This window comes from Adiantum capillus-veneris, chromosome 1, assembly GCF_014529385.1.
Source record: "Adiantum capillus-veneris isolate H3 chromosome 1, ASM1452938v2, whole genome shotgun sequence".
Taxonomy (NCBI): Eukaryota; Viridiplantae; Streptophyta; class Polypodiopsida; order Polypodiales; family Pteridaceae; genus Adiantum; species Adiantum capillus-veneris.
Genome location: NC_140931.1, coordinates 31,873,986 through 31,899,046, shown reverse-complemented (window position 1 = coordinate 31,899,046; position 25,061 = coordinate 31,873,986). Strand labels below are relative to the sequence as shown.

At 43.8% G+C, this 25,061-nt stretch overlaps 1 protein-coding gene across 2 annotated transcripts; it reads left to right on the top strand.

Moving 5' to 3' along the window:
- Positions 1–280: 280 nt before the first annotated feature.
- Positions 281–24,825, top strand: LOC147464509 (serine/threonine-protein kinase BSK5-like). Of its 2 annotated transcripts, none has more exons than XM_086515330.1 (10): positions 281–1,217; positions 1,624–1,820; positions 1,964–2,099; positions 4,275–4,408; positions 4,506–4,611; positions 5,810–5,895; positions 6,002–6,190; positions 10,869–11,033; positions 11,158–11,271; positions 24,149–24,825. In XM_086515330.1, exons 1-10 carry the CDS (start codon positions 1,136–1,138, stop codon positions 24,395–24,397), a joined length of 1,458 nt encoding a protein of 485 aa, XP_086371456.1. In that variant the 5' UTR covers positions 281–1,135; the 3' UTR covers positions 24,398–24,825. The 2 variants fall into 2 exon arrangements, with proteins under 2 accessions (XP_086371456.1, XP_086371449.1); XM_086515323.1 differs by having other exon boundaries at positions 283–1,217; positions 1,603–1,820.
- Positions 24,826–25,061: the final 236 nt, after the last annotated feature.

Genomic DNA, 25,061 nt, shown 5'->3' with positions numbered 1-25,061 from the left:
CAAGGGGTAATTTTATTGACGTGAGGGCCAATAAAAAATATGCTTAGGGAAAAGAGGCAAAACAAAAGCTGGAGAGAAGAGCTGGCAAAATGGCATGGATGGGGATGCCTTTTCTGGCCAGGCTTGGGGTTAAGGGGTGGGCCTGGTCTGGTGCCTGGGCTCAAGGCTTGGGCCCAAAGCTAGATAAAATGCACCGGGAAAAAAACAGTTATTTTTCGAAAATTACGTGGTGGGGATATGCGTTCTCTCTCCTCTTTCATTGGCCGATGCCGCCGATCTCTCTCTCTCTCTCTCTCTCTCTCTCTCTCCAACGCTCGCAGAGTAGCAGACTAGCTTAGAAGGCATGGCCAATTTTGGGTTTAATTCTGCGAAGGAGAATCTCCTTGTCCTAAGCTCCTTAAAACATGCTACTTCCTTCTTCCCGTATGTACCCATTCAGCTCCCCTGCTTCCAGCTAGCTATAGCCTAACCCGAGTGCCCTGTGTGTATGTGAGCAGAGAGAAGTGCGTATGTATGTAGGAGCTTCGAGATTTGTGCCCAACAGCTCCTTTCAGTTCGCGTGTGTGTGTGTATGTGTACTGAGCTCAGTGCCCCACAGCTCCAAGGAGTGTGCACGCCCTCATCTTAAGCGCCTTCCGCTTCGAGCTCTGCGCAAGATGAGCTCCCTAATCATAGGTACTACTTGTCGATGCTCTGTGATCGAGCTGCATGACAGAATCCCGTGCTCTGTATAACCGTGCCCACAAGCCTCATCCTGATTGAAAGCCTCTGCGGAAGCTTCACTACGCATTTGCAGTGTGCTAAGCTTCTACTTCAACCACTTTGAAGGTCAGCTAACTGTGGGTAAGCTTCAAAGAGAGATCGGAATTTGACCCGAAAATTGCACGCTTTGGAGGATCTACCAGGGAACAGGGGCATCAGATGACTTTGCTCTTGGTAGAGGGTTAACATTGTTCTTTCCTTGAAGGGGCTACTTGTGGCGACCGACGCGCTCTCCCCTCTTCCTCTCACTTTGATACACATGGCCACTAAAGAAGGACAGAGCTTGGCCAGACAGGGCAGGTTGCACAGAGAAGCAGGATCTCTTTCTGCATAATATACTTTGTTGTAAGATAATCAGCTGCAGCAGAATATCATGGGCTGCATACATTCCACTCATAAGCACATCAGTGTCCCTGATGCTCAGCTGATCAATGAACCTCAAAAGCCTGAAGCAGGTATCTTTTCATGTTTTTCTGCAAAACTATGGTGTGCATTCCTCTAGTTAACAAGGTGTGATGCATGTATCTGGACGTCAGAGTGATTGCAATATGGTGGACACATCGTTGGGTTGCACCAAAGATGTCCACACTATCAGTGGGTTCTGTGCTTTGTGGGACACAGACTGCTGTAGTTGATGTGTGTGTCCATGCTTGTGTATCTATGCCTACTGGTGGACAGATGTCCACGCTATCAGTGGGCTCTGTGCTTTGTGGGACACAAGACTGTTGTAGAGAGAGAGAGAGAGAGAGAGAGAGAGAGAGAGAGAGAGAGAGAGAGAGAGAGAGAGAGAGAGAGAGAGAGAGAGAGAGAGAGAGAGTGACTGTTTGTACTATAATATAGAAAATGGTGGCACTGAACCAGAGATAGCCCCACCGTTTAGGGAGTTCTCTTATGAGCAATTAAGAATTGCAACCAGTGGATTCAGTCCTGAAAACATAGTTTCAGACCATGGGGAGAAGGCTCCAAATATTGTGTACAAGGCAAGGATAGCTACTGATTACTGGGTAGCTGTGAAGAGCTTTCCTAAATCTGCATGGCCAGATGCCAAACAATTTGCGGTATGTGAAGATTTCTGCTGATTTTATTTTCTTTCCATGTGTAATCATCAATATCTTGTTTCAATTATGCTTCGTCTACTTCTGAGGACAATGATTGTTGAAAGCAATTTGGAATGTGTGAATTGGTTGGTCCTTCCATGCAGGATGAAGCTTGGGGAGTGGGTCAAGTTCGCCATGAGAGGTTAGTGAACCTTATTGGCTGCTGCTGCGAAGGAGATGAACGGCTGCTTGTTGCAGAGTATATGCCAAATGATACTCTTGCAAAACATCTCTTTCACTGTAAGTGAACACAGCCTCTCTTTACAGCAGTTTTCTGAGGTAATTCAATGTAAAGAGGTCTGAGAGAGGTATCTTTGATTCTACCATTGCAATAACAGTTTTAACTACCTTTGGAGAGGATGAAAGAGGTAATTATTATAGCAAGGATTTCAAACAAGAACATAGCAGCTTTCTACATATTCAATCTCTCAGTAGCGGGTTGCTGTAATTAGGAAGAGATACTATGGTAATGCATCTGATTCTAAAATTGAAGTGCTTAAGAATTAGTTTGACAACATTAAGCATCATCAGCCACTTGTGTTTTAGAATGCGATCCTTTCTTGAACCACAAATAATTGTCCACTGCACCGATTTGTACAGCGAAGCAAGGGCCGACAAGTCTTAGTATCATCAAACATGTTGCATTTAAGAAGAGCTTAGGTGTAGTAAGCCTTTCTAGAACCAGCGACGATCATCCGCTCTACCAATTTGAATCAGGGATGATCTATTGTGCTTCACGTCAAAGACGGTGATCAGAAATTCACTATAATATTTTGTCCACCCTTTTCCCAGCAACAGTTATTACACGGAACTGATTTAAAAGTTAAACAACCTTATTTAGGGAGGCAGTGCATTTGTATACTGATGTGATAGGGTTTGGTTTGGAGTGGGAGCGTTGCAGTTGTGAGTATTTCAGTATAGCCTGCACTTTCCTGGTGATGATGGTTAAGAGAAGGATCCATGGGAAGGGGAGGTGAGGAGGGGGGACACTTTACTTCCATGTTTTCTTTCATGTTTCCATTTTACTCCTTGGTAGTGGCTTAGAAGTTTATACTAGTGTCGGAGGGTTGGTTTTGGAGTGGAAGTTTCTAAGTATAAGATATGATAACCTGTAAAGTAAGCATTTCCATTGTAAGTTTTTCAAGTTAAGTGGCACCTTTCTGTTGACGAGGTTTAAGAGAGGGATTCAGAGGGATTCATAATCGAGGGGATGCCATTACTTCTAAGTCTTCTTCCAGGTTTCCGTTTTACTCCTTAGTAGTGGTTCTGGATTGAAGGTTCCTAAATATAAGATATGATAGCCTGTATAGTGAGCATTTGCAAGTGTGACTATATCAAGATAGGCTGCATTTTTTTGTTAATAAGGTCGAACACTTGGATCGGTGGGAAGTGGGTGGGGGGAGGGTGACAATTACATGTAGTTTTTCTGGTGCCAGCTCAGTTAAATTGAATTGAGATAGAACGGGATGGTCTGACCAGTGAGCTGCATTGTTTGAACTTGGCTTGCTTTTATCTGAATTGACTAGCAAGCCGCATATTGATATTTTGGCTGAATTGAACATGCCACGCCTGCTTGCCTTCGATCTGTTAGATAAGGTGTGGTAAGCTGGATGTGAATAACTCCGTAATAAGTATGCACACTGCATAAGCTCATAGGCTAAAACAAGCTCGGTAATGCTATACAATAACATAGTGTATGAGCTTACCATTTAATGTTGAGATGCTCAAGGAGCCTTTAGCTAGTCAGAGACTGAGGATACTGGGACCGACTTAATGCGATCTAAATATGTTCAAGGAGTCTTTTATGGTGCTCTCCTCAGTCCAGGTGAGTGCACATGTTGATATTGATGCATCTATCTTGTGTGATATGAAGGGGAGTTTCATAATAAAACACAATGCAAGGGATTTTTTCACCAGAGGCTGGCGAGCTCTTTAATGGCTTAGCCAATTCATGAATAGCTTCTCCATTAATCTATTTCATCTTAACAATATATCTTAGTGCATATTAATTTAGAAAGACCTGAGGTCTGCAAGGCCCGTTTACAATCTCTCAGTTGTGTTGATGCACCTCCATTATTTATTCTAAGGTAAGGGGATATATCGAATTTTGACATTGACGGGGTTGCGAATGCTGGACTGGTTCTCACGTGTGTTGGTCTTACTGAAGTAAAATTGGCTTTTTTGGGGTTTCATCAACATACTTAAGACAAAATGATGCATGCATTTGGTTTGAAGCAGGTGTTTTGGGTATGCCCTGATACTACCAGGCCTGAAGTCAGTCTGCTGGCATATGGAACCTTACATTGCATTAAATTTGCACGCATAACTTTAAGGTTATTGTAATATGTATCTATTGAAGTAGAAACCCAAATGCTGTAGACAGCCTTTAAACTTGATTTCTTATTCAACTTACAGGGGAGAATCAGCCTATGCAATGGGCCATGCGTTTGAGAGTAGCGCTTTACATAGCACATGCCTTGGAGCATTGTGCGAATCAGGGTCGACGGTTGTACCATGACCTGAATGCTTATAGAGTTCTATTTGATCAGGTGAACTGTACCTAGATTTGATGGGCTTTGATCAGAAAGGCCACCTTCTGTGCCTGCAGGGTGTGTACTTTGCATTCAAATGTGCTCTATTTTGCAGGACGGAAACCCTCGATTATCTTGCTTTGGAATGATGAAGAACAGCAGAGATGGGAAAAGCTACAGCACAAATTTGGTTTTTACTCCTCCAGAGTACTTACGAACTGGTATGATTTATCGCCGCACAGGCGTACATGCATATATATCAATGTATTAGCTGTTTTCAAAATAGTGAGTTTACCTTGTACACCACTTAGCACCTTTAGCCTTCCAATATGTGAATTTAGTCATTCTGTTTGTCATTCGCACTTTTGTGCAATTCCATGCTTTTACCAGGATCTCTTCCGAAGGGTGTCAGTATTGCATTCTTGACTTTGTGCATCTCGCTAGGGTCAATAGATTTCTGACTGAAGCTCATATACTACTTTTTATCCCTTGTGATTGATAACATATTTAACCCTTGCTTTTTGGGGGGTTTAGGAGCACACTGAAGACTTTAATATGTTGAGTGCATGCTAATACAAAGTAAAAAGGCAGTTTGGCGGGGAAGAGGCTTGTGAGCAATTTAGTCTTTTTAGGCAAACACCATGCATTTTAGTGTTTAAAGTTCTATTTATGCTTCCTGTTTGAGCTCCCCACATTCAAAAAGAGAGAGAACCGAATCGCAAAGAGTCTTTTCCGCTTTTCTGCAATTCTTGCATAAGGTAACTAGTTAAATGTACACATTCTTCTAAAAGTTGCCTACCGGTGATGCAATTCTGTACGAGGCATGATTTCTTTAAGGCCCTTACGCAACTCACCAAATCAATCTGCTAGAGGTGTTAGGTATCGGAGTTACATGTTTAGCTTCATCAGCTTTAGTCATATCAAAGGTGTTAGGTATCGGAGTTACATGTTTAGCTTCATCAGCTTTAGTCATATCAAAAAGCATACATCCTAAAAGAGAATGTATTTTGATGATGCAGTGCTATATGCGGCATGATTTCAGGCTCTTATGCAATTCACCAAATTAACCTGCACAGCCTCGTCACTGGATGTGTTAGGTTTTGTACTTTATTATGCTTTGATTAGCATCAGTTATATCTATCATTGTTAGGATACCGAGTATCTAGCCAACATTTGTTTAAAGGAAATTTTTAAAATACACAGCCAGATTCCTCCTGGATTTAAAAGAGCATCATTGGAACGGCTGTTTGCAAGCACAGCATGTAAAGTTGTGCCAGATTTATGAATAGTTCGTTTCTTTGACTGGCAAGTTAGCACCACAGTTCACCATTTAAATTTAAAAAAGGGGGAGAACTTGAATGTTGAGTTATAGACAGAGCCTCCATGCATGAATTTTCTAATGGTGGCTTCTCTGAACAGGTAGAATCACTGCCGAGAGTGTCACTTACAGCTTTGGCACAGTACTTCTGGATCTTCTCAGTGGCAAACATATCCCTCCAAGTCACGTGGGTGTACTAGTTTTGTCTCTATGCATGGAAATTAGTTGTTTGCCTGTTGCGACATTACAAAGATGGAAGTTTTAACAGTAGTGCTCATATTTTATGACACCAGGCTCTTGACTTGATCAGGAGCAAGAACATGCTTTTGCTCATGGATTCATATCTGGAAGGGCAGTATTCGAGTGACGATGGGATTGAACTTGTCCGATTAGCATCACGGTGTCTGCAATTTGAACCACGGGAACGGCCCAGTGTACGAAATTTGGTGACATCACTTACAGCCCTTCAAAAACAATCAGAGGTTAGTCTGGACGCTGATGCCTGTTTTTATACAGCCATGATAAATAATTGTGCGTATGATAATACATGCCCAATCTGTGGATGGTGTCACTTGTGTTGTGGAGGAGACTAGTCAAGTGCATGTTGATAAAGAATCTTCACGCTCCTCCGAGTTTTCTACCCCAAAAATAGCAATCATCCTACATACAGTCTCGTGTGGGGGCAATATGATTCTGTGGTGTATGCAAGTGCTTGTGAAAGACAAGCGTGTTTGAATGCAACATGATAATTGGGTTGTAATGTGGTAGACTTTCAAAGGTTCCTCTTCCTTGTCATCCCTCATGGGTGCTTTTTGTGTAATTTCTTCTTTTCTTTTGCAAAACAGAGACCTATTTCCACAAGCCTTCTTTTGGCAATCTTCTTTTTGGGTTTTATAGTAGGCAATTTTTGAAAGTGGATTGTCTGAATTTTTATTTTTCATTGTGGCGAGGTCAATGTTATCAATATTTGGCTCACCTTGGTGGTGTGGGTGGTTGCTGTCTTGGCCCAGTGATGAGTGGCCTGAGTTCTGACTAGTCACTGATTGATTGACCTAGATTCTTGATGTGAGAAACCGTTTGGCTGCAGCCGTTTCACATTGGCCATGCAATGTCCACACACCTTTTCAAGGGTTTCGGAGAAAAGAAAATAAAGAAAAATATGTAATAAATATTTTTTTCGACACACCAGAGGGCCCACAGGGGGAGGTGCTTATCCCTTCCAAATATTAGCCATGTTACATGGTCGGGCAAGGGCTGCGTACCATCGGGCAAGAGCCACGCGTAGGCATCACCATGGCCACCTAATTGATGCACCACATGCTGGGAACAACGGAGAGAACTCGTAGCAACCAGCTAGGAACCTCCTCCTCGGGTGACCCACCCCAGGAGGAGGATGCACTCGAGTGTCCAAGGGCAAGAGCCCTAGCAACGTGAACACCAGGTGAGCACAAGGTGTCCCTCTAGAGTGTGACCCAACAGGGGATTTGAACCCACAACCCGTAGGTTGAGAGGCCAAAGCCTTACCGTTAGACCAACTCTTTGGGGACATATGTAATAAATATTTAGAGATGGCAACATGAAAAATACACCTGGTGACAATGCAAGATGCCCACCGTAGTGTAATAACATCCGTGAAAGCGTGTGTATAAACCATTTATGCAAGAGGGTTCTAAACTGAAAAATTTAAGCTAATGGACTTGTTCAGACATGCAGGTCATGTGAACAGGCTCACAAAATTATTGGTGCTAAATGATAAATTCCCTAGGCTCTAAGCCATTGCTATTTACACGATTGACTCTAGAAGTGGATGTAGCATGTCCGCATGCCACATAGCAATGTGCATACGACGACACACCTGGTGGTCCACTTGGTCCTGGAGACGATGCTCGACTTGATAGCTCTATGGTATTGGCTCTTGGGTGGGACAATTTTTTTCTTTGGTCTTTTACTTTCTTGGTTTGCTGTTGACTTTGTTCTCTTTGTTTTAAAATTGCAATTTCTTGCTCAGGTTAATTTGTATGTGTACGTGTAGGTGTGCCTGTGCTGGGTGTGTGCTTGGAGTATGGTTTTGCGTGTTTCTTTTTTGTCGTGCTTGTGTATGTGTGTGGGTGGGTGCGTGGATGTGGGTGAGGTTTGTCTTGAGAGCACGTTTTATTCCATCGTTTTCCTTTTTTTTATGCTGTTTCTTCCATCCTTTTTTGTCTTTTTTTGTTTTTTTGTTTATTCGGTTTTGGGTTTTTGCGTTTTTGGCTTGCTGCTTCGCTCTCCGCTCACTCTGCCAAGATTCTATAGTAGGTGTTCACATAAATGTTGTCATCAGAGCCTCCTTCACTGTCTTCTTGGAGTTTCCTCCCCAGGTGCGGTTTTTAGGAGCCACCTTCAGCAAGTCAATTGGCCTCTAACAATGTCACGTGCACATGCCTCTGTGTGCCATGTGGACATGCTTCATCGACTTCTAGAGCCAATTTTGCACCTATCCCTAGGTAGGTGCAAATGTCTAGAATCCTATGAGGATTAGTATCGGCAATTTTATGAGCCTGCTTGCAGGACTTGCATGTTCATATGAGTCTATTAGATTAGGTTTTCTCAGTTTTATAACCCTCTTGCATAGATGGTTTGTACAAGCGTTTTAGCATATGTTATCACACTTGTGTGGGCATTGACATGACGAGCATGTAGGTCTAGGTTAAAGGAACATGTCTGTCAAGTCGGTTTGTCAAATGGGTCACAAAATAGTGAGTTATCGTTAGAGAACTGCAGTGTGGGCACATTTGCATATTTTTACCGACCTGTCCTAAAATTCTTGACCTCACCTAAATTCCCTATAAAGGAGCAAATGAGCCAACCCCAGGTGAAGCCCTAAGTGTTTCTGCATCTCCCTATCCAGCATTTTGGCTCCTCATCGCAGATCAGCCCAGCGTTTTCAGATTTCAGCCCTTTCCCTTGTCGGTTGCAGCCTCGATCTGCTAATGCTAGCCCATTTGCAGCCTTTGAGCTTTTGTCAGCACATTAAGCCTCTCTCGCTGCCATTCCCTTGCCACATCGAGTGCTCACATCGCTGTCCATAGTTTGCTCCAGCATCAGCTGCGTTTTCAGCCCTGTTTCCAACGATGGATCTGCTGCAATTTGCATGCCAGATCTGTGTTTTTGCAGCCGTCTTTCAGCCCTTGATTCCTTTTTGATATCGGAAGCGCAAATGAGCCGCAGATCTACCCCTTAGTGGCCATCAGCAACCTCTCATCGAGACAGATCCAAAGGTGCATCGAATCAGCTTGGAGGTGCTTCACCTTGAAGTGTTACTGTGGCGACAATCCTCATCGAGTCAGTTGAGTCCGCATTGAGGTATTGCATATGTGTACATTCCATTTACGCAATCAAAAGAAAACACCACATTGGTAGCGGTGTGGGGGGCCCTTGAGAGGGTTGGTTGGGACTCCATCCGGTGTCATTCTCCTCTCCTCTCTCTCTTTCACCCTCCCTCTACACATCTCTACCTCTCTCTATCATTCTTTTTAAAAGGAACCATCATTCGTGCTAAGTAGCACAATTTTAAGCAAGGATCTTGTCACCATTTCAATTCTGCTGCACTTGACAAACAGCCCCTTGTCTGCTCCAGTGTAGTGCTTTGTTACCCACCTTGTGGCCTCCACCTGTGGCTTCTTGGCGATGTTAGTTGTCTCTTGAATCTTCTCCATCATCTTCGTCATCGATTGCTCTCTTCCTTTTGTTTATCCATAGCTTGCTACTATCAGATGATACCAGTTGGCGAGCATATGCCTATGGAATCTAGATATACACTAGCGTGGTATGCTTCCAGGGGAAGTGCCCATCTTTCAGGTGCTGTTGCTATCCTATCTCGGCATAGCATGCCACATAACTTTTTACTCTCTTTAGGAGAGGTTTTTTCACTTGTCTCTTAGTTTTTATAGTTTGCCCATGTGGCTATTTTTATCCAGTTTTTACAGTTATTAGTTTGTTGCCTTTTGGGCTTGCTTTGTAGTCCATGAAGCTTGAGATAGGCCTGAAGTCGGTGTTATGCAGCCCGTCAACATAGAGACGGTCTGCACCTTGGAAGCAGGGCCAGGCCTATAGTTCGTCAAAACAGGGCAGGTTGCTGCTAGCAATGGTGTCAGGTTGCTGCTTGGGCAGGGCAATGCTGAAAGATTTAACGTCCCCCCACAGGGCTGCCCCTTGGCCCAGGGGGAGACTATGGCTAGGTTTAGGGTTCACGACACAATTCGTCAAAACAGGGCAGCTCGTGCCAGGTTGCTGCAGGCTGGTTGCTGCTAGCGATGGTGTCAAGTTGCTGCTTGGGCAGGACCCTCGCCCATAGTCACGGGGGACGCCCTTTTTCGAGCTTCCTGTCCCCACTTTTCCGTCCCCACTTGCCGTCCCGCCCTCTTTTTTACACTAAAAATCCATTTGAGCTCCATCCCCCGTTCCTTGTCTCGGAATGCGTCCCTTGTGACTATGCCCTCGCCCCGGGGGGGGGGGGACTATGGCTAGGTCTAGGGTTCAAAACACACACACACACACACACACACACACACACACACACAGAGAGAGAGAGAGAGAGAGAGAGAGAGAGAGAGAGAGAGAGAGAGAGAGAGAGAGAGAGAGAGAGAGAGAGAGAGAGAGAGAGAGAGAGAGAGAGAGAGAGAGAGATTTTATTATCGTCCTCGGATGTCAAATATGACCTATGGGACCAAAGTTACATGTGATGTAGTATGTATATGGTTGATGAGTGACTCTCGATGCTCCAAAATTGTGGTGATAAGTCACAATGGAGAGCCCACACTGTGGCTGGGAGAGGAAAGTCTGTAGGTCATGGCTGAAAATGTGAGAGAAGCAAGTTCGGATGTGACCAAAAGCTGAGCACTCTAGTAGTGTGTGGTACTCAGACTCTGGAATTTGCAGTGAGCGTAAAGTGCACAGTCGATTGGACTCTTTTTGATTGCCCCAACGCCTTGTCTCGCATCGAAGGAAATGGGAGCTAAGCCGAATGGTTGTGATAGTGCGTATCGCCGACAAGGGGATAGGCTTAAGCATGAGAGAGAGAGAGAGAGAGAGAGAGAGAGAGAGAGAGAGAGAGAGAGAGAGAGAGAGAGAGAGAGAATCAGTAACAGCGGATGTCTGTACTTACATAACTACGTTTACCAGGTTCCGTCTCATGTATTGATGAACATAAGGAAACCTGAAGTGGTTCAGCCTCAGTTCCTCACAATGTCTGCAATGTGGGAGGCTTGTTCAAAGAATGACTTGTCAGCAATACATGAATTAATGCTGAAGACTGGCTACAAGGATGATGAAGGCACAGAAAATGAGGTATTCGTGATTTTATCTTTATGTGGTTACCTTCTTTTGCCTTTATTATCGGGGAGAATCTTTTGTATATGCTTTTTGTGTCATTTTATTTCATTCTGTCTAACTTGGTTTGCTGTGTGCACAGCTTTCATTTCAAGTTTGGACCAAGCAGATGCAGGAAATGTTGTCTGCAAAAAAGAGAGGTGACAGTGCTTTTCGAGACAAAGATTTTAAGGCAGCTGTTGACAGCTATACACAGGTATACCATGTGCATTATGTGCTGTGGAAATCCTTTTTGTATACAAGCAGTAAATTTTACTTGCGATGCTGACCTTTGCCCAGGCTCTGGAACATCATGTGTCAGACGAATGTTTGTAAAGGATGTCAAATTTTTTTAGTGATTTCTGTTATCTTGAGGTTTCTTTGATGAGAGAGAGAGACCTATGCTGAGCTGCTATGTGCAAGACCCATGCACCCCAGGCTTGATTTTCTCACCCTGAGTAGCCCTTTTCTGGTGCTGCCCCTCCTCCTCATCCTTGCACGTCTCATAGCCATCGAAGACTGGCGGCATATTGGGCAGACTTTGGTACTAGGCTAATACCGTTTCTGTATTGTTCTATTTACTGAGAAACTGCCGCCTCATTGAGGGCGCAATGTCCTCTTTTTACTTCTGACAAGCTAGTTGTTTTGGTCAGATGGTATGCAGTTTTAGAATCTTAGATACTGCTGACTTTGAAGACAGGTCCTAGTTACCTAGATCTCTTGTACGGATTTCTTTGCTACAGTCATTTTCTGAGTTCGGATTTGTTTTTTGGATTCCTTTTCAGCTCACATAAAAGTTTGGATCTGCTTTGGCACTCCTTTGGTCGTCTGACACAACGTCAGCCATGGGACCCCTTGATAAATGCGGTTGTCCCTCCCTCTCTCCATCGAGTTTCAGAGATCAGTTCTTTTGAGTGGAATGGAGTTGCTCACAAATAGAGGTGTGACCAAACCAGTGCTTGGGATGCAATGTATGAGGAGATCTTGTCAAAGACTGCCTCAAGGAGCCATAGAGAGTGTTTGGTAAGAGGAATCCAAGAAAACATTGCAGCTTTAGCCGACCCAGCTCGAAGCCACTCGATAACGTGCCTGGAGTCAACATGCTGAGGTGCAGACTTGGTGAGAGAGGAGAGCTTAGGGGCAGAGGTAGTAGGTAGGGAGCAAGACAGGCAGATAGACAACCTGATTGAGTGTACTGGAGGAGGGAGAGGTTAGTTTCCAATAGCGAGGAGATGGACCTCTTAAGGCCATGCAGGTGTTCAAGGTTCCTCCCTCGGATATTCCTTCCTCCCTCAGATACTCCTCTTCCAAGGTTCCTCCCTCGGATATTCCCTTAGGCTTGGAGACGCTTAGCGTATTTAAGCCTATGGGTCACTCTCTCAATAGTTTCACTCTTTAGAGTGGAGGTTGCTTGGGTGAAGAGGCTTTATTCTTTGTGCCTCTGGTTTTTGTCTCACATTGGTGAGGTGTTGAAGACCTTGACTTTGGTTTTTTGCAAGCTCACCTATGATCTCTATCAGTGCAAATTGTTTGTATTGCATTCAAAGGTTACCGTAACACCTTGGTGAGTTCGATTATTGCCTAATATAGCAATATATGTATCAACACCCTAGCTAAGCTAGCTCTTGCCCCTTCTCCTCTCGCAATATATTCAAAAACCTCATTGGTGTGAAGCCCAAATATCAGACATCATTGCTTTACTCCAATGATACTCCTAATTGCATCGAATATGCCCCCAAGGAGGGCTCACACTCTATCTGCGAGTGTCTCATAGAAGGGATAAATACTATAGTGTATCTTCACTAGACACTACATCCTCCTCATCAGTCTTTCACATTGCACAATGTAGTGTACCAAAAGCTTTGTGAAATTCACAAAGTAGTAGTAGATCCTCTATTTTCGTGTGACTGCAAGTAAAAATGTGATGTAAAAGTACTAAATCGTTGCTTGAAACCGGCTTGACCCTTCAATCTAATGTCTTGGATGTCGCCCCAAAGATGTGGAGCCTTCTCTACAATAGAGCAGTATATCTCGGCCAATAGATGGCGAATCATGATGATCCTTTAAGTTTTGGGGACCAACGGGTCTCCTAGTGGTACATTTGTACGATCTAACCAGCTGGTAGGAAACCCCTCATAGACATTCCATCAAAGATATGGGCCAACGTTAGTGTCAACACCTCACAAGCCACTACCAAACCATCGAGCTTTTCCTCTCTATAGCCTCCATATTTTGTTCCTCACCTTCTTCTTTGTAAAGAGTCTGCAATGTGCAGACCTTGAGACGGATGTGGGTGACATAGTCTCTTGAGGAGCAACATCATAAAGTGTATTTGTATATCAGTGTGATATATCAGGTATAGCAATGTGTATCGACGATTCGCTCTCTTGAAATTGCCTTGTTGTCCTCTTACTATACTATCGCAAAAAAATCGATACACCAATTTAGCTAAATACTCTTGCTTCTATTGTGGCACAAGGTGACGCAAGATTGTCTGGGCATGGGTGAAATACATTGTGGTGGTTGAGTAGATGGTACATTTAATGGGAAAGGTTAAGTTGCTGGATCATGCAATGTCTCTACTAGGTGTTTTGTGACATCATCCAATCGACTATGTATGTCCAACTGTCATAAATTGCTGACGTCTCGCCACTGAAGAACGGAGCCAACTTGCAAATCCCGGCCTGAAGGCCTAAACCCTAAGAAGCAAAAGAAGAAGAAGAAGAAGAAGAAGAAGAAGAAGCGGAAGAAGTTTCCACCAACTTATGGGACCCCGTTTGAGGGGGCCCAAGTGACATAAAGGCATTAACATAAAGCAGAAGCAAAAGAGAAGAAGAAGAAGAAGCGGAAGAAGTTTCCACCAACTTATGGGACCTCGTTTGATGGGACCCAAGTGACATAAATGCATTAAAATAAAGCAAGCCCACACACACACACGCGGGGAACATGATGACGTAGCAAGTGTAGTATGGATTCTCGAAATTCGCGTTGACACGATGACGTGGCAAGTGTACGGATTTCCGCAATTAGTGTTGGCATGATGACGTGGCACTCTACGGATTTTCGCAAAATGTGCTGACAGCTTTTTGGCGCTAGTGCTTTTTGTGTCAGAAGCTTTTTGAGTTTCAAGCTTGTCATGTAGCTTTAAATAATTGGCTTCGTTAGTTACGCAATAAGGTGCTTACCTGGTGGCGCGACATAACAAAGAAGCCTACGATGTGGATTGACTTTTGTGTGAAATTCAAAAAGGATTTCGCAAAGATGGATCTTGTGAAAGCTTATGCAAAGTTGCATAGTCTTTCGATGAAAGCTCTGTCTTTTGACAAATACAAGATAGCTTTTAAAGATTCTGCACATGCTGTGGACATGTACCTATTGGGTTTGCATGAAGACTATCATTAGGTCTTGATCAAAGATAAAGCCTCGACTGATGTCGAGGATGCAGTGGCAAAGGCCAGGACGTCCCATTTAATAAATGGGGCAAATTATGAGAAGAAAAGAAGTTCAGATCACCAATCTGGGGAGGGTACTTCGAGGAAGTGACCTCGATTCCAGCAAAGGTCCAAATCCTCGTCGAGAACTTCTCAAGAGAAGAAGAAAACAAGGAATGCTACTATTGTTGATGTAGTGAAAAAGGGGGACTTGCTTCGGTTGTGGCCGGTTGGTGATCTTAGCGTATATTTTATGCACTAATTACGCTTTTAGCATCAAAGTGTTTGATAAGAACGATCTTCTCCGCTTCCCTGGGAAGATTATTTGTCACGATGTGATGATACTTCTTGATAATGAAAGCTCACACAATTTTGCGGATGTAAAATTGGTGCAGAAACTATGCTTGCAGACGCGAGATAGTGACCATGAGTATCGCGTGAAGATGGCTCGTGGCGAGGATACAGATGTATGGAATCAGATGGTTCTTGACTTGACGCTCGAGCTAGCTGATTACAAAGAGAACTTAGATTTCCACATCATGCGTTTGGATAGAGTAAATGTTATTTTAGGAATTCCATGGTTTTATGATAAACAAGACATGCTGTAATAAACTATGTACATCACTCTCTTGTTTTTGTTAAACATGACATGTCCCATGTATCTGTTTCGCTTTGTAATCAGATTTCTGTAAATAATGGTTTTGCAATACCAATTGTCGTTGCGTTGGAAATGTTTAAGGATACAAAGTCTTTTGATGTTGACTTTTATCAGTGTATACCATCTACTTAGTTTGATTCATTAGTACCTTGATACTCTGTCATTGAATTTTGTAAAAATGTTTTATGTTTCTCTATTGAACTTCGAGATTTTGATGAATCCAACCTCTTATCCTTGAAATCATGACTGATTTCAAGGATGTTTTTCGTGATGATCTATCAGTTGGCTTGCTGTCTTAGCTCGGTTTGCTCAGAATGTTGATTTGCGCTCATTACGGTCTTCGTTTCAATACAGGCAGTGCTGTGCAGGCAATTTTGTCAGTTTGTGCATAATTTTTGTCAGTGCAGTTTTCTTCATAACAGGTCCCTTACAGTCTACTATGGTTTGTGCTATATAGCACGTGTTGCTCCCGCTTCGTTTCTCCTCTTTTCGGGCAGTTTTCACATCAGGTACATGCATTCCCCATGGCTGACAACAACACATATGTGTTCAAGATGTTTGTTGCTGATGACAAATAAGATGGGCACAATTATCTTATATGGACTTACATGATGTAACATGTCCTTCTGTCAAAGCCTAAAGGGCATTTGGAATATTGTGCAGGGCATTGATACGTCCTGGATTTGTAAATACATGCAATGTTGAGGATGCTGCAGGTTTTGTTGCAAGGATTGTTGCTGTTAGAATTGTTTTTCCCACGTTTGAGCAACTTCGTTGGGATATAAGAGATGCGTAGGCTCATGCATTGATTGCGTTATCTGTGAAGCGGACTATTACTCCTCACATTCATTCAACAAAATCTGCAAAACAGGCTTGAGATATTCTGGGTGGTCTTTATGCAAGCTGCATTGAGGCAAAAATTGCATTGATGCGTAAAGAGCTAAGAGTTGAAGATTGTGCATGAGGAAGATCAATGAACACTTTTCTTGTTGGTGTCAAGGATATAAATGAGCAATTTATTTCTACAGGCGAAGTCATTTGTTACAGTTCCCTTGTGCAGACTGTTCTTGGTGCTTTGCCAGATTCGGACCAGACTTTTGCTAGTACTTGGAGACTTATGACCCAAGAAATCCAGAAGTTGTCAAGTTTGATGCATTATACACATTGCTGTTGCAAAAGTCACTTTCCAGAAAAAACAGGGCTAAACAACGTGCATTTGAACAAGCTTTTATTGTTGCTCAAAGAACAGGTGGTAACAGCAATGTAGCCACTTCTCATGGTTCTTCTTTGAGTGGAAAATCTTTTGTTCCTAATGCTTCTATTGGCAGCACTTTGTCTAGGAATTTCGGTGATAAGGGCAAAAAGAAGATACGTTGCCATTATTGTAAAGCTAATGATCACTTGATCAAGAAGCAGTGTCGAAAATTGAAGGCAAAAGAGGTTGAATCAACTACAAGGTCCAATACAAGTGCAGCTATTCTAGAGTCTTCCGTGAAAGGAGATTGTGATGCTGATGTAGATACAGAGTGGGCTTTTAGTGCAGAGTGTACTTATGATCCTCCTGTCCATGATGCATGCATGTGAGTTGCTACAAATTCACATGTGGTATTTTGACAATGGTGCCACAAAGCACATTACTTCTCTTGAGTCTGTCCTCATGGGAATACTATTACTTGTGTCAACAATGCCTCTTATCCGGTTTAGGGAGTTGGAAAGATTGTGCTTATTGTTGCAAATGGCAATCCTTTCACACTTGTTGATACATCGTATGTACTTGGGATCAAGAAGAATCTTTTGTGTGTATCTGCACTTGCTAGACTTGGACTTGTAGTCAAATTTGCGGATGACAGATGTACAATACATGATCTTAATTGTGGTGATAAAATTGTTGTATCTCGCATTATATGTCGTAGCTTGTATAAGCTCACTTTGTATGACAAGTGTGGGCAGAATTTTGCAAATGATGTTGTGGATTCTAAGGCTATTTCGAATACAAAACTTTGGCTGCACGTTTTAGGCATCTGAATTTTGCTAGTTCGTTGCATTTGTAGAAATCTGATATAGTTGCTTCTTTGCCGTCTCTTGAAACAACCTGTCAAACATGTTTGCGAAGGCTGTATTTTGGGTAAAATACATCATTCCAAGTTTCCAAAGGATGGTTTAGTTAGCCTAAAACATGTTTCTATATGCGTTATGGTCACTATGAATTTTGGTCTGCCTTTTGGTTTGGCCAACGCTCCAACTACGTTTGAGCAGATGATGAGTGATCTGTTGAAGCCGTTTCTAGTCAACTTCGTTTTGATCCTTGAGGGTTTGAGAGAGAGAAGGCTTGAGAGAGAGGCTTGACTCCGTGAGTCCGTGAGAGCTTGAGAGGGAGGCTTCACTTCTTGAGAGTCGAGACCAAGGGAGAGAGAGCTTGAAGCCTTGAGGGCAAGCCAAAGGGAGAGAGCTTGAGGGTAGAGCTTGAGAGCAAGGGAGAGAGAGCTTGATAGCAAGGGAGAGAGAGAGCTTGAGAGCTTGTTGCACTTGTGAATGAAAGGGGTGAGGTGGGGCAATTTATAACGGCTGGCAAAAAAAAGACACATTCAAAAACTGTCTGTTTCTGGCCGTTGAGGCTACCTGACCGTTGCCCACCATTTCGGGCGTTCCCTACCGTTTCGGTCCGTTCCTGATCGGCTGTTTCGGTAGTTGCTTGCCTGTCGGAACGCCCAGTCGATCTGGGATGTTCCTTGCACCTAAGACCAGACGGAATGTGTTGCGACGCTCCAGGCCATGTAGAAGACGTTCCTCGGTAACTAGGAGCGCGGTACCAGGATGGACGTCGTGTTGCGTTTGAAAGTAGGAGAGAATTTCTGACGCTGAGATGCATTACCCAACGTATGAAAAAGAGCTTTACGCCATAGTCCACACCTTGAGGAAGTGGCGGCACTACGTGTATGCCTCTACTTTTGTTGCATGGACATATCATCACTCTTTGCGCTATGTCTGTGATCAGGGGATCTCAGAGGCTGGAAGGCCAAATGGTCTGAGCTTATGCAAGAGTTTGACTTTGAGATCCATTACATAAAAGGATCCAGTAATTGAGTTGCTGATGGAGGCTATGTTGTTCCGATTGCTATTTCGGCAAGATACCCGGAGAGCCAAGTGAGTCGTGCTCAAGAGACGAGACAACGACGATATTCCATTAGAGGTGGACTATTATTGTTTATGAATGGAAAAGTCTACGTGTTGGAAATCGATGAGATTTGACAAGGGATTTTGTTCGAATGCCACAATGTGCTAGTTGTCAGACCCTCTCTGGAAGAAATCCAAGAATGACGCAAATCAAAGGGAGCTCGTATGGAGGATCAAAAGAAAAACCGTTGTTTCGACCGCCACCAGATCGGCCACGTCCATGGCTATAAGGCGTGTCTCAAGCAAAAGAAGCCGTCTACCTCAGCACTGACGACTACTTTGGTAAATGCCATCAAAAACCCAGGTACTCTGCCTTCTTTTGATTCAGATATTTTTCATGTGAACACATGTAGCTGCCCGGGTTGTTGCATTAATAAGGCTGTATTTGGCCTACATGATCTTTTCTGCGTTAAAGGAGAGATCAATGGCCACATTGTGACGGTCTGAGTCGACAACTGCTTTACTCATAATTTCATTTCTTCTCGTGGGGTACACGCACTTAAGCTCACACGTCGCACGTAGACCATTCATATGCGGTTCGTTATGCGAAAGGTAGGAGCGATCAATGGATTGAGGTTGTGCCGTGACTTGACCTTCGAATCCAGTGTTACCACGAAGTCTTGGACTTCCGCATCAAGGGCCTTGAACATGTAGATGCTATTTTAGGCATGCCATCTTTTTAGGATAAGACAGCTTTCCTGTCTATTGATTATGCATCGCATATAGTTTTTTTGAGCTTGATGGTGTGTACCATGTGGTCGAGGGATCTGCTTCCTTGACCGCCGATTATGATGTAAATTTGCTTTCAGCTAATGAATTCAATGTGTTGTCTCATGATCTTGGTGTACAACTTGCAGTTTGTTGGGTTAAAAGTTTTGTTGTTAATTTTCCATCTCATTGTTATTCTCTTCTATCAAAAAGTGATTTTACATCATTAGAAACTTCTGAATTTCCATCTGATCATGTTGGAACTGCTAAGCGTTATTTGGATTCCGTTTTTATTGAATTTGCGGACGTGTTTCCACCAAATTTACCAAGTGGGGTTCCACTGTATCATGGACCTGATCTTGATCAGAGCCTTTACTCGGTAGCCATCCCGTCTCTTGGCAACCTAATAGGTTCAGCCCGAAAGAAGAGGATGAGATAGCTAGGCAGCTTCAAGCCTATTTTGCAAAAGGTTTTATTGAACTTACTAAGTCTTCGTAGGGTGCTTTGGTTCTTCTCGCTAAAAAGGACGGAGGGATGCGCTTCTACATTCGCATTGACCCCGAAAAGATACGTGCTTTCTACATTCGCATTGACCCCGAAAAGATACGTGCTGTGTTGGATTGGCCTATTCTTCGCACGATTAGGCAAGTGAAATCCTTTTTGGGTTTTACAGGCTTCTTTCGAAAATTTATCAAGGACAACGCTTGTACTGCAGAACCCTTTACTCTTTTGTTAAAGGGTGTCCAAAGCAAAAAGCGTAGTGTTAGCCCGTTTGTTCGATGGACCGATGAGCTCGATCAATGTTTTCAAACATTGAAGCGACTTGTTACTATTGCACCGATGTTGCAGATTGTGGATCTGAACAAACCCTTTGTGATAGAAACGGATTGTCACGTGCGCACTGCACTTGCACCACGTGGACAAGCTTCTGTTGTAGTCTAGCAAGCTAGTGTGATCAAAGTTAGCAAGGTTGCCAACATGCCATGCATAGCAATAGCATACACTTTGATCTCTATACCCACTCTCTTAAGTTAGCTGTAGCGTCCGTAGATAAACTAGATGTGCAGAACAACGCTTCAGCAGGTGGCGTTGCAGAATGTCGAGACCTTTTCGAGACCAGACCCGTAGATCCATTCTCCTTCACCGGGGAGCAGCCCGTCAAGCACGTTAAGATAACCGCCTTCAACGTTAACAGGCTCGGACACAAAAGCAGTGAACTTGAGTTGTTGATGGGCCCCAAAAAATGGAGCATTGTTAAGGTGCAAGAGACCCAAATGTTCCAAGGATATTGGCCTCTTAGACTTCTCTGACATGTGGTCTTTAATTCCCCTAGGCACTATGAAACCAACAAAACGTGGAATGGCGTCTTTGGTCGCGAATGAGCTCAAGCCCTTTGAGCTTAACTTCTCCTTCCCAAATCAAATTTTTACACAATTTTTCCCAAAGTTTTAGGGGCATGGATTCATGGAAATGTAATAGGTTTACATCCCACAACGCCAGTTGGGCGAAGCCAAGACAATTACTTTTGATACTCTCGCCCAAATGTTGGGGATCATCTTGAACAAAAACCTATTGTGGTTGTTGGGGGTGACTTTAACATGAAGACGGGGGCATTGAAGAAGTGGCTACTGAGATGTGGGAGAGTATTCGAGAGCCTTAAGGTTCGAGGCTCGACCCTCACATATCATTCCAAGTGGGGGAAGGGAAAGTCAGACATCGATCACTTTATTGTGAACGAGTCCGCCGCGAGGCAACTTCTCAACATTTCTGTACAAAGGGACGTAGACTTGTCAGGTCACTGGCCACTAGTGTGCAACCTTGCACTGTGTGGACTCGGGAGTGGAAATTGTAGCCTGAGATTTGTGACACGTTGAATTGGTACGAGGTACGGGATGCTTGTTAGCGATTGAAGAGGCACAAGGCAACGTTTGGAGATGGGTTACCGCTCGAGTTTTTTAAGCTGCTTGTGAAGGACAAGGGGTTGTGAATGGATCCGCGTAATCCACGAACAAAAATGGCCAAGGCATACTTGTACATGATCGAGGGCATTTATGACACGAGAACTTTGTCATAAGAAAGGGAAACCAACCTATGCGGCCTACATTGATTTCAAGAAGGCATACGACACAGTACCGCACGAGGCGTTGTTCTTGAAGCTCGTTGCAGCTGGCTTTTAAGGTCAAGCGCTTAGATTTTTCCAGGTTCTCTATAGGTCCACCTCTGTTGAAGTTCGAGGCATGGAGCAACTGTCGGATTTGATACCGGTGCAGTGGGTAATCCGCCAAGGTTGCTCGGCATCGCCTTGTCTTTGTGTGTGTGTGTGTATATATATATATATAAATGATATCTTAGATGGTGATGGGAAAGATGGGGCCTGGAAATACCTAACTTCCTCAAGAGAATTAAGGGACTCCTTTTTGCCGATGATCTGTTTTGCTTGTTGACTCCACTGAAAGCCTACAAACAAGCCTGGATAAGGTAAGTGAATGGGCCAAGACCTGGGGGATGACCTTTGGAATCGATAAATGCATGGCCACGTTGTTCCACGAGGACCTGTAAGATCTCTATATGAGGATCTTTCTTCAGGGGGGTGAGATGGTTGGAGTAGGGGAGACGTACAAGTACCTTGGCATCGATGTAGACTTGACCTTCTTCATTGAACGTATCGTAAAGGAGCAAGCGGACAAAGGTAGGAAGAGCATATTTGCATGCCAACAGCTGTTGGCAAACCGAGCTGAATCGACGTTGTCCTACACCAGGATGGGCGGCCTATAGCAATTGAAAGTCGCAAGCTCACAGACGTGCAGACATGTTATTTCACACAGGAGAAGGGATTGTTGGCGGTCATTCATGCTTTGAAGGGTTGGTGCCATTACCTCTATGGTGCCCACTTCGTGGTATGGACAAATCCCCATCCCTTGAAATCTATATGATCAGCCCGACCTTCGTGGTTGAAAGGCAAGGTGGGTAGAACTCATGCTAGAGTTCGATTTTGAGATACGCTACTCGATATGGTAGCCGATGCCCTTAGTAGGATCTCTGAGGTAAATAGTCATTTGTTTGCTGAAATTTCGATTGACTTATATCATTCTCTCAAAGGACGTTGCCAAAATGATCGTCTCTTTGGTGCAATCTGGCAACGAGTCCAAGAGGGAATTCGTAGCCCGGAAAGCTATGGCGGTCCGGACGCCCTTGGGCTGGCTACAGAGAGAAAGGTAGCGGAGAAGTATTCCATTTGTAATGGATTACTTTTCAAGCAAGGCAAATTGTGTGCGCCCGTCGATGAGGATATCCGTAAGCAAGTTTTGTTCGAGTTTCATGATGCATCAAGTGTAGGACACCCTAGCAAACATCGTACACCCTGGCATACATCGCACTTTGGCCTTTGTTGGCTGGTATTTCTATTGGCCGCACATGAATGCACGCAATGCGAGCTCAGTAAAGCTGAACATAAAAAACGTGCTGGATTATAACATCCTTTGCAAATTCCGGATAGCAAATGGACAAGCATATTTATGGATTCTGTAGTTGGATTATCCCGAACCAACCGTGGTCACGATACCATTTGGGTTGTCGTCGATCGACTCACGAAGATGGCGCGATTTATCCCTACACATTTCACCGCGTAAGAGCCATGAGTTAGCTTAGCTCTTTGTGAAACATTTATACAAATTATACGGCTTGCCCGACGAAATTGTCACTGATCATGATTCAAAACTCACAGGCAATTTTTGGCAAACGGTCTTCTAGAAATTGGAGACCTGTCTGTGCATGTCGTCCTCAGATCATTGTGAAAGTGATGGATAAATTGAACGCACAAATCAAACTATGGAGGACATGCTATGAGCATATGTCTCTCGATGTCAATCTGATTGGGAACGTTATCTTCCACAGATTGAGTTTGCTTATAAGAGTACAAAGCACTCGGCTAGTGGCTATAGCCCGTTTATGCTTATGTACGATTATGAGCCGAAACCACCAATTGCCACCGGATTCAATGGGATCAAGATGCGATCAGTAGCTGATTTCTTACTTGATATGCAAGAAATGCCTCAGATCGCAAAAGAGAGCATAAAGAGGACACAAGATGGTGCCACTTTTTACGCTAATCAACATCGACAACACCGCGAACTCTAGGAGGGCATGTGGGTGTACCTTAGAGTGCCAAAGGGCTCCAAAAGGATCTTATCTGGTCCATGCTCAAAAGTTATCTTCTCGCTATTGTGGTCCGTTTCAGATCACAAAGAAGATAAGTAGAGTTTCTTACAAGTTGGATTTACCTCAAGACATTGCTGTTCATCTTGTGTTGCACGTAAGTAACAGTTGGGGCAGAATGACTTAGTGATTCCTCCTGAGGAGGTGCCAAACTTGCAAGATACCACCCATTATGTTCTACTTGAACCCGAATCGGTTCTGGATCAAAGGGTCCGCAAGTCTCGCAAGTCTTCGTACCTTGAATATTTGATCAAGTGGAAGCATAATCGTGAATCCCAAGCCACTTGGGAGTCAGTCGTTTTCTCAGTTTTATAACCGAGGATATTGCTTAGGACAACAAATAAAAGTAAGGGGTATCGGTGGTGCTTCTCAGCGGGCTATCTGGTGGTTGCCTTGCGGTCTCCTTGGCTTCCTTCATAGCACTTACGGTGGTGTTTACTTCTTCCTCTTGGATTGGCACCTATTGACCAAAGTTTTGGTTATCCTCTTCAGCCTGTTACCACCCATCCTGAACCTTTTGTGCGGTGGTAACCTTTTGTGTAGCGGTTGCTTCTCAGTGCATCTCTTGGTACTGTCTTGGGCTGCTTCAGTCACACCCCATACCTTCTTGGGTGGTTTTCACTTCTGCTTGGGGTTGGCACCATTTTGGGCACTCCAAGGGGGGTCAAGTAATAGAATGTCAGACTGCACAGAGAGAGAGAGAGAGAGAGAGAGAGAGAGAGAGAGAGAGAGAGAGAGAGAGAGAGAGAGAGAGAGAGAGAGAGAGAGAGAGAGAGAGAGAGAGAGAGAGAGAGAGAGAGAGAGAGAGAGAGAGATGAAATGAAATGAAATGAAATGTTAATGTCTTCAAAAGGCCAGAATGACCTATGAGATGTCTCACGTTTGTGGTTTCATCTGTGTTATTCCAGTTCATTGATTTGGGGTCAGTTGTCTCTCCGACAGTCCTTGCTAGAAGAAGCCTTGCCTTTCTGCTATTGGATCAACCAGATGCAGCTCTTGGTGATGCAATGCAGGCATTGACAGCAAGCCCACAATGGCCAACTGCATATTACCTTCAAGCTGCAGCTCTTACAAAGCTTGGACACCGTGAAGATGCCGAGGAAATGATGAGGGAAGGACAGACTATTGAAGCGCAACGGCCGAGCACGTCCCAGTGAAACAAGAGATGCATCATAGCAGTGCAAATCAAGTCTTTCACCTCGGAAGCAAATTAATGTGAGTGGGAAGGCGAGGGCATATGGTGTTGCTGGCGGCATGCGTGAAACTGTGTGCTGAGGAGGGTGTACATAGCTGTACATCACATGGAAATATGGCAGAATTCCTTTTGCTGAGAGCAAGAAGGTAGGCCTGGAGTGCATGTCAGCTGCTGCATATAGGATGGGTAGAGGCTTAGAAACAAGGGATGTGTGCAGAGACGTATCCAATGCAGTGGAAGGTGATGTGAAAAGGTGCATTGCTCAGATGTGGGGAGAATAGACGTCTGCTCTGTGGATGCTCGACATTTGCGGCATCTCTTAGCGTCTATATGTCAGTAGAATGCTTCTTATGTTGCTGATATTTAGAATTAGTTTGAAAAGCTTGTGCATCTGGTCTGTGTAGCACCGTAACGTGTTCTTTGCAGGTTTTTTTTTGTTTTGTTTTCGTTTTTGTTTGAGGTAAGGATGTTGTTTAATGTTGCTGATGATATACAAAGCACTTAAATCACCACAAGATCAAACGGTTCCAACACTCTAATGATGTATGCACTGATTCATGTATACCCCTTTCATATTTTGATGAAGAGAGTTGAAAAGCGCTTTAAATCGATAGTAAAGTGATTGT

What these genes read in the sequence shown, in the direction of transcription:
- LOC147464509 (XM_086515323.1), top strand. Translation starts at nt 1,136, where the DNA reads ATGGGCTGCATACATTCCACTCATAAGCACATCAGTGTCCCTGATGCT. An exon ending in CCCTTCAAAAACAATCAGAG is followed by an intron (nt 6,191 to 10,868) that starts GTTAGTCTGGAC and finishes TACGTTTACCAG; the next exon opens with GTTCCGTCTCATGTATTGAT. An exon ending in CTGTTGACAGCTATACACAG is followed by an intron (nt 11,272 to 24,148) that starts GTATACCATGTG and finishes GTGTTATTCCAG; the next exon opens with TTCATTGATTTGGGGTCAGT.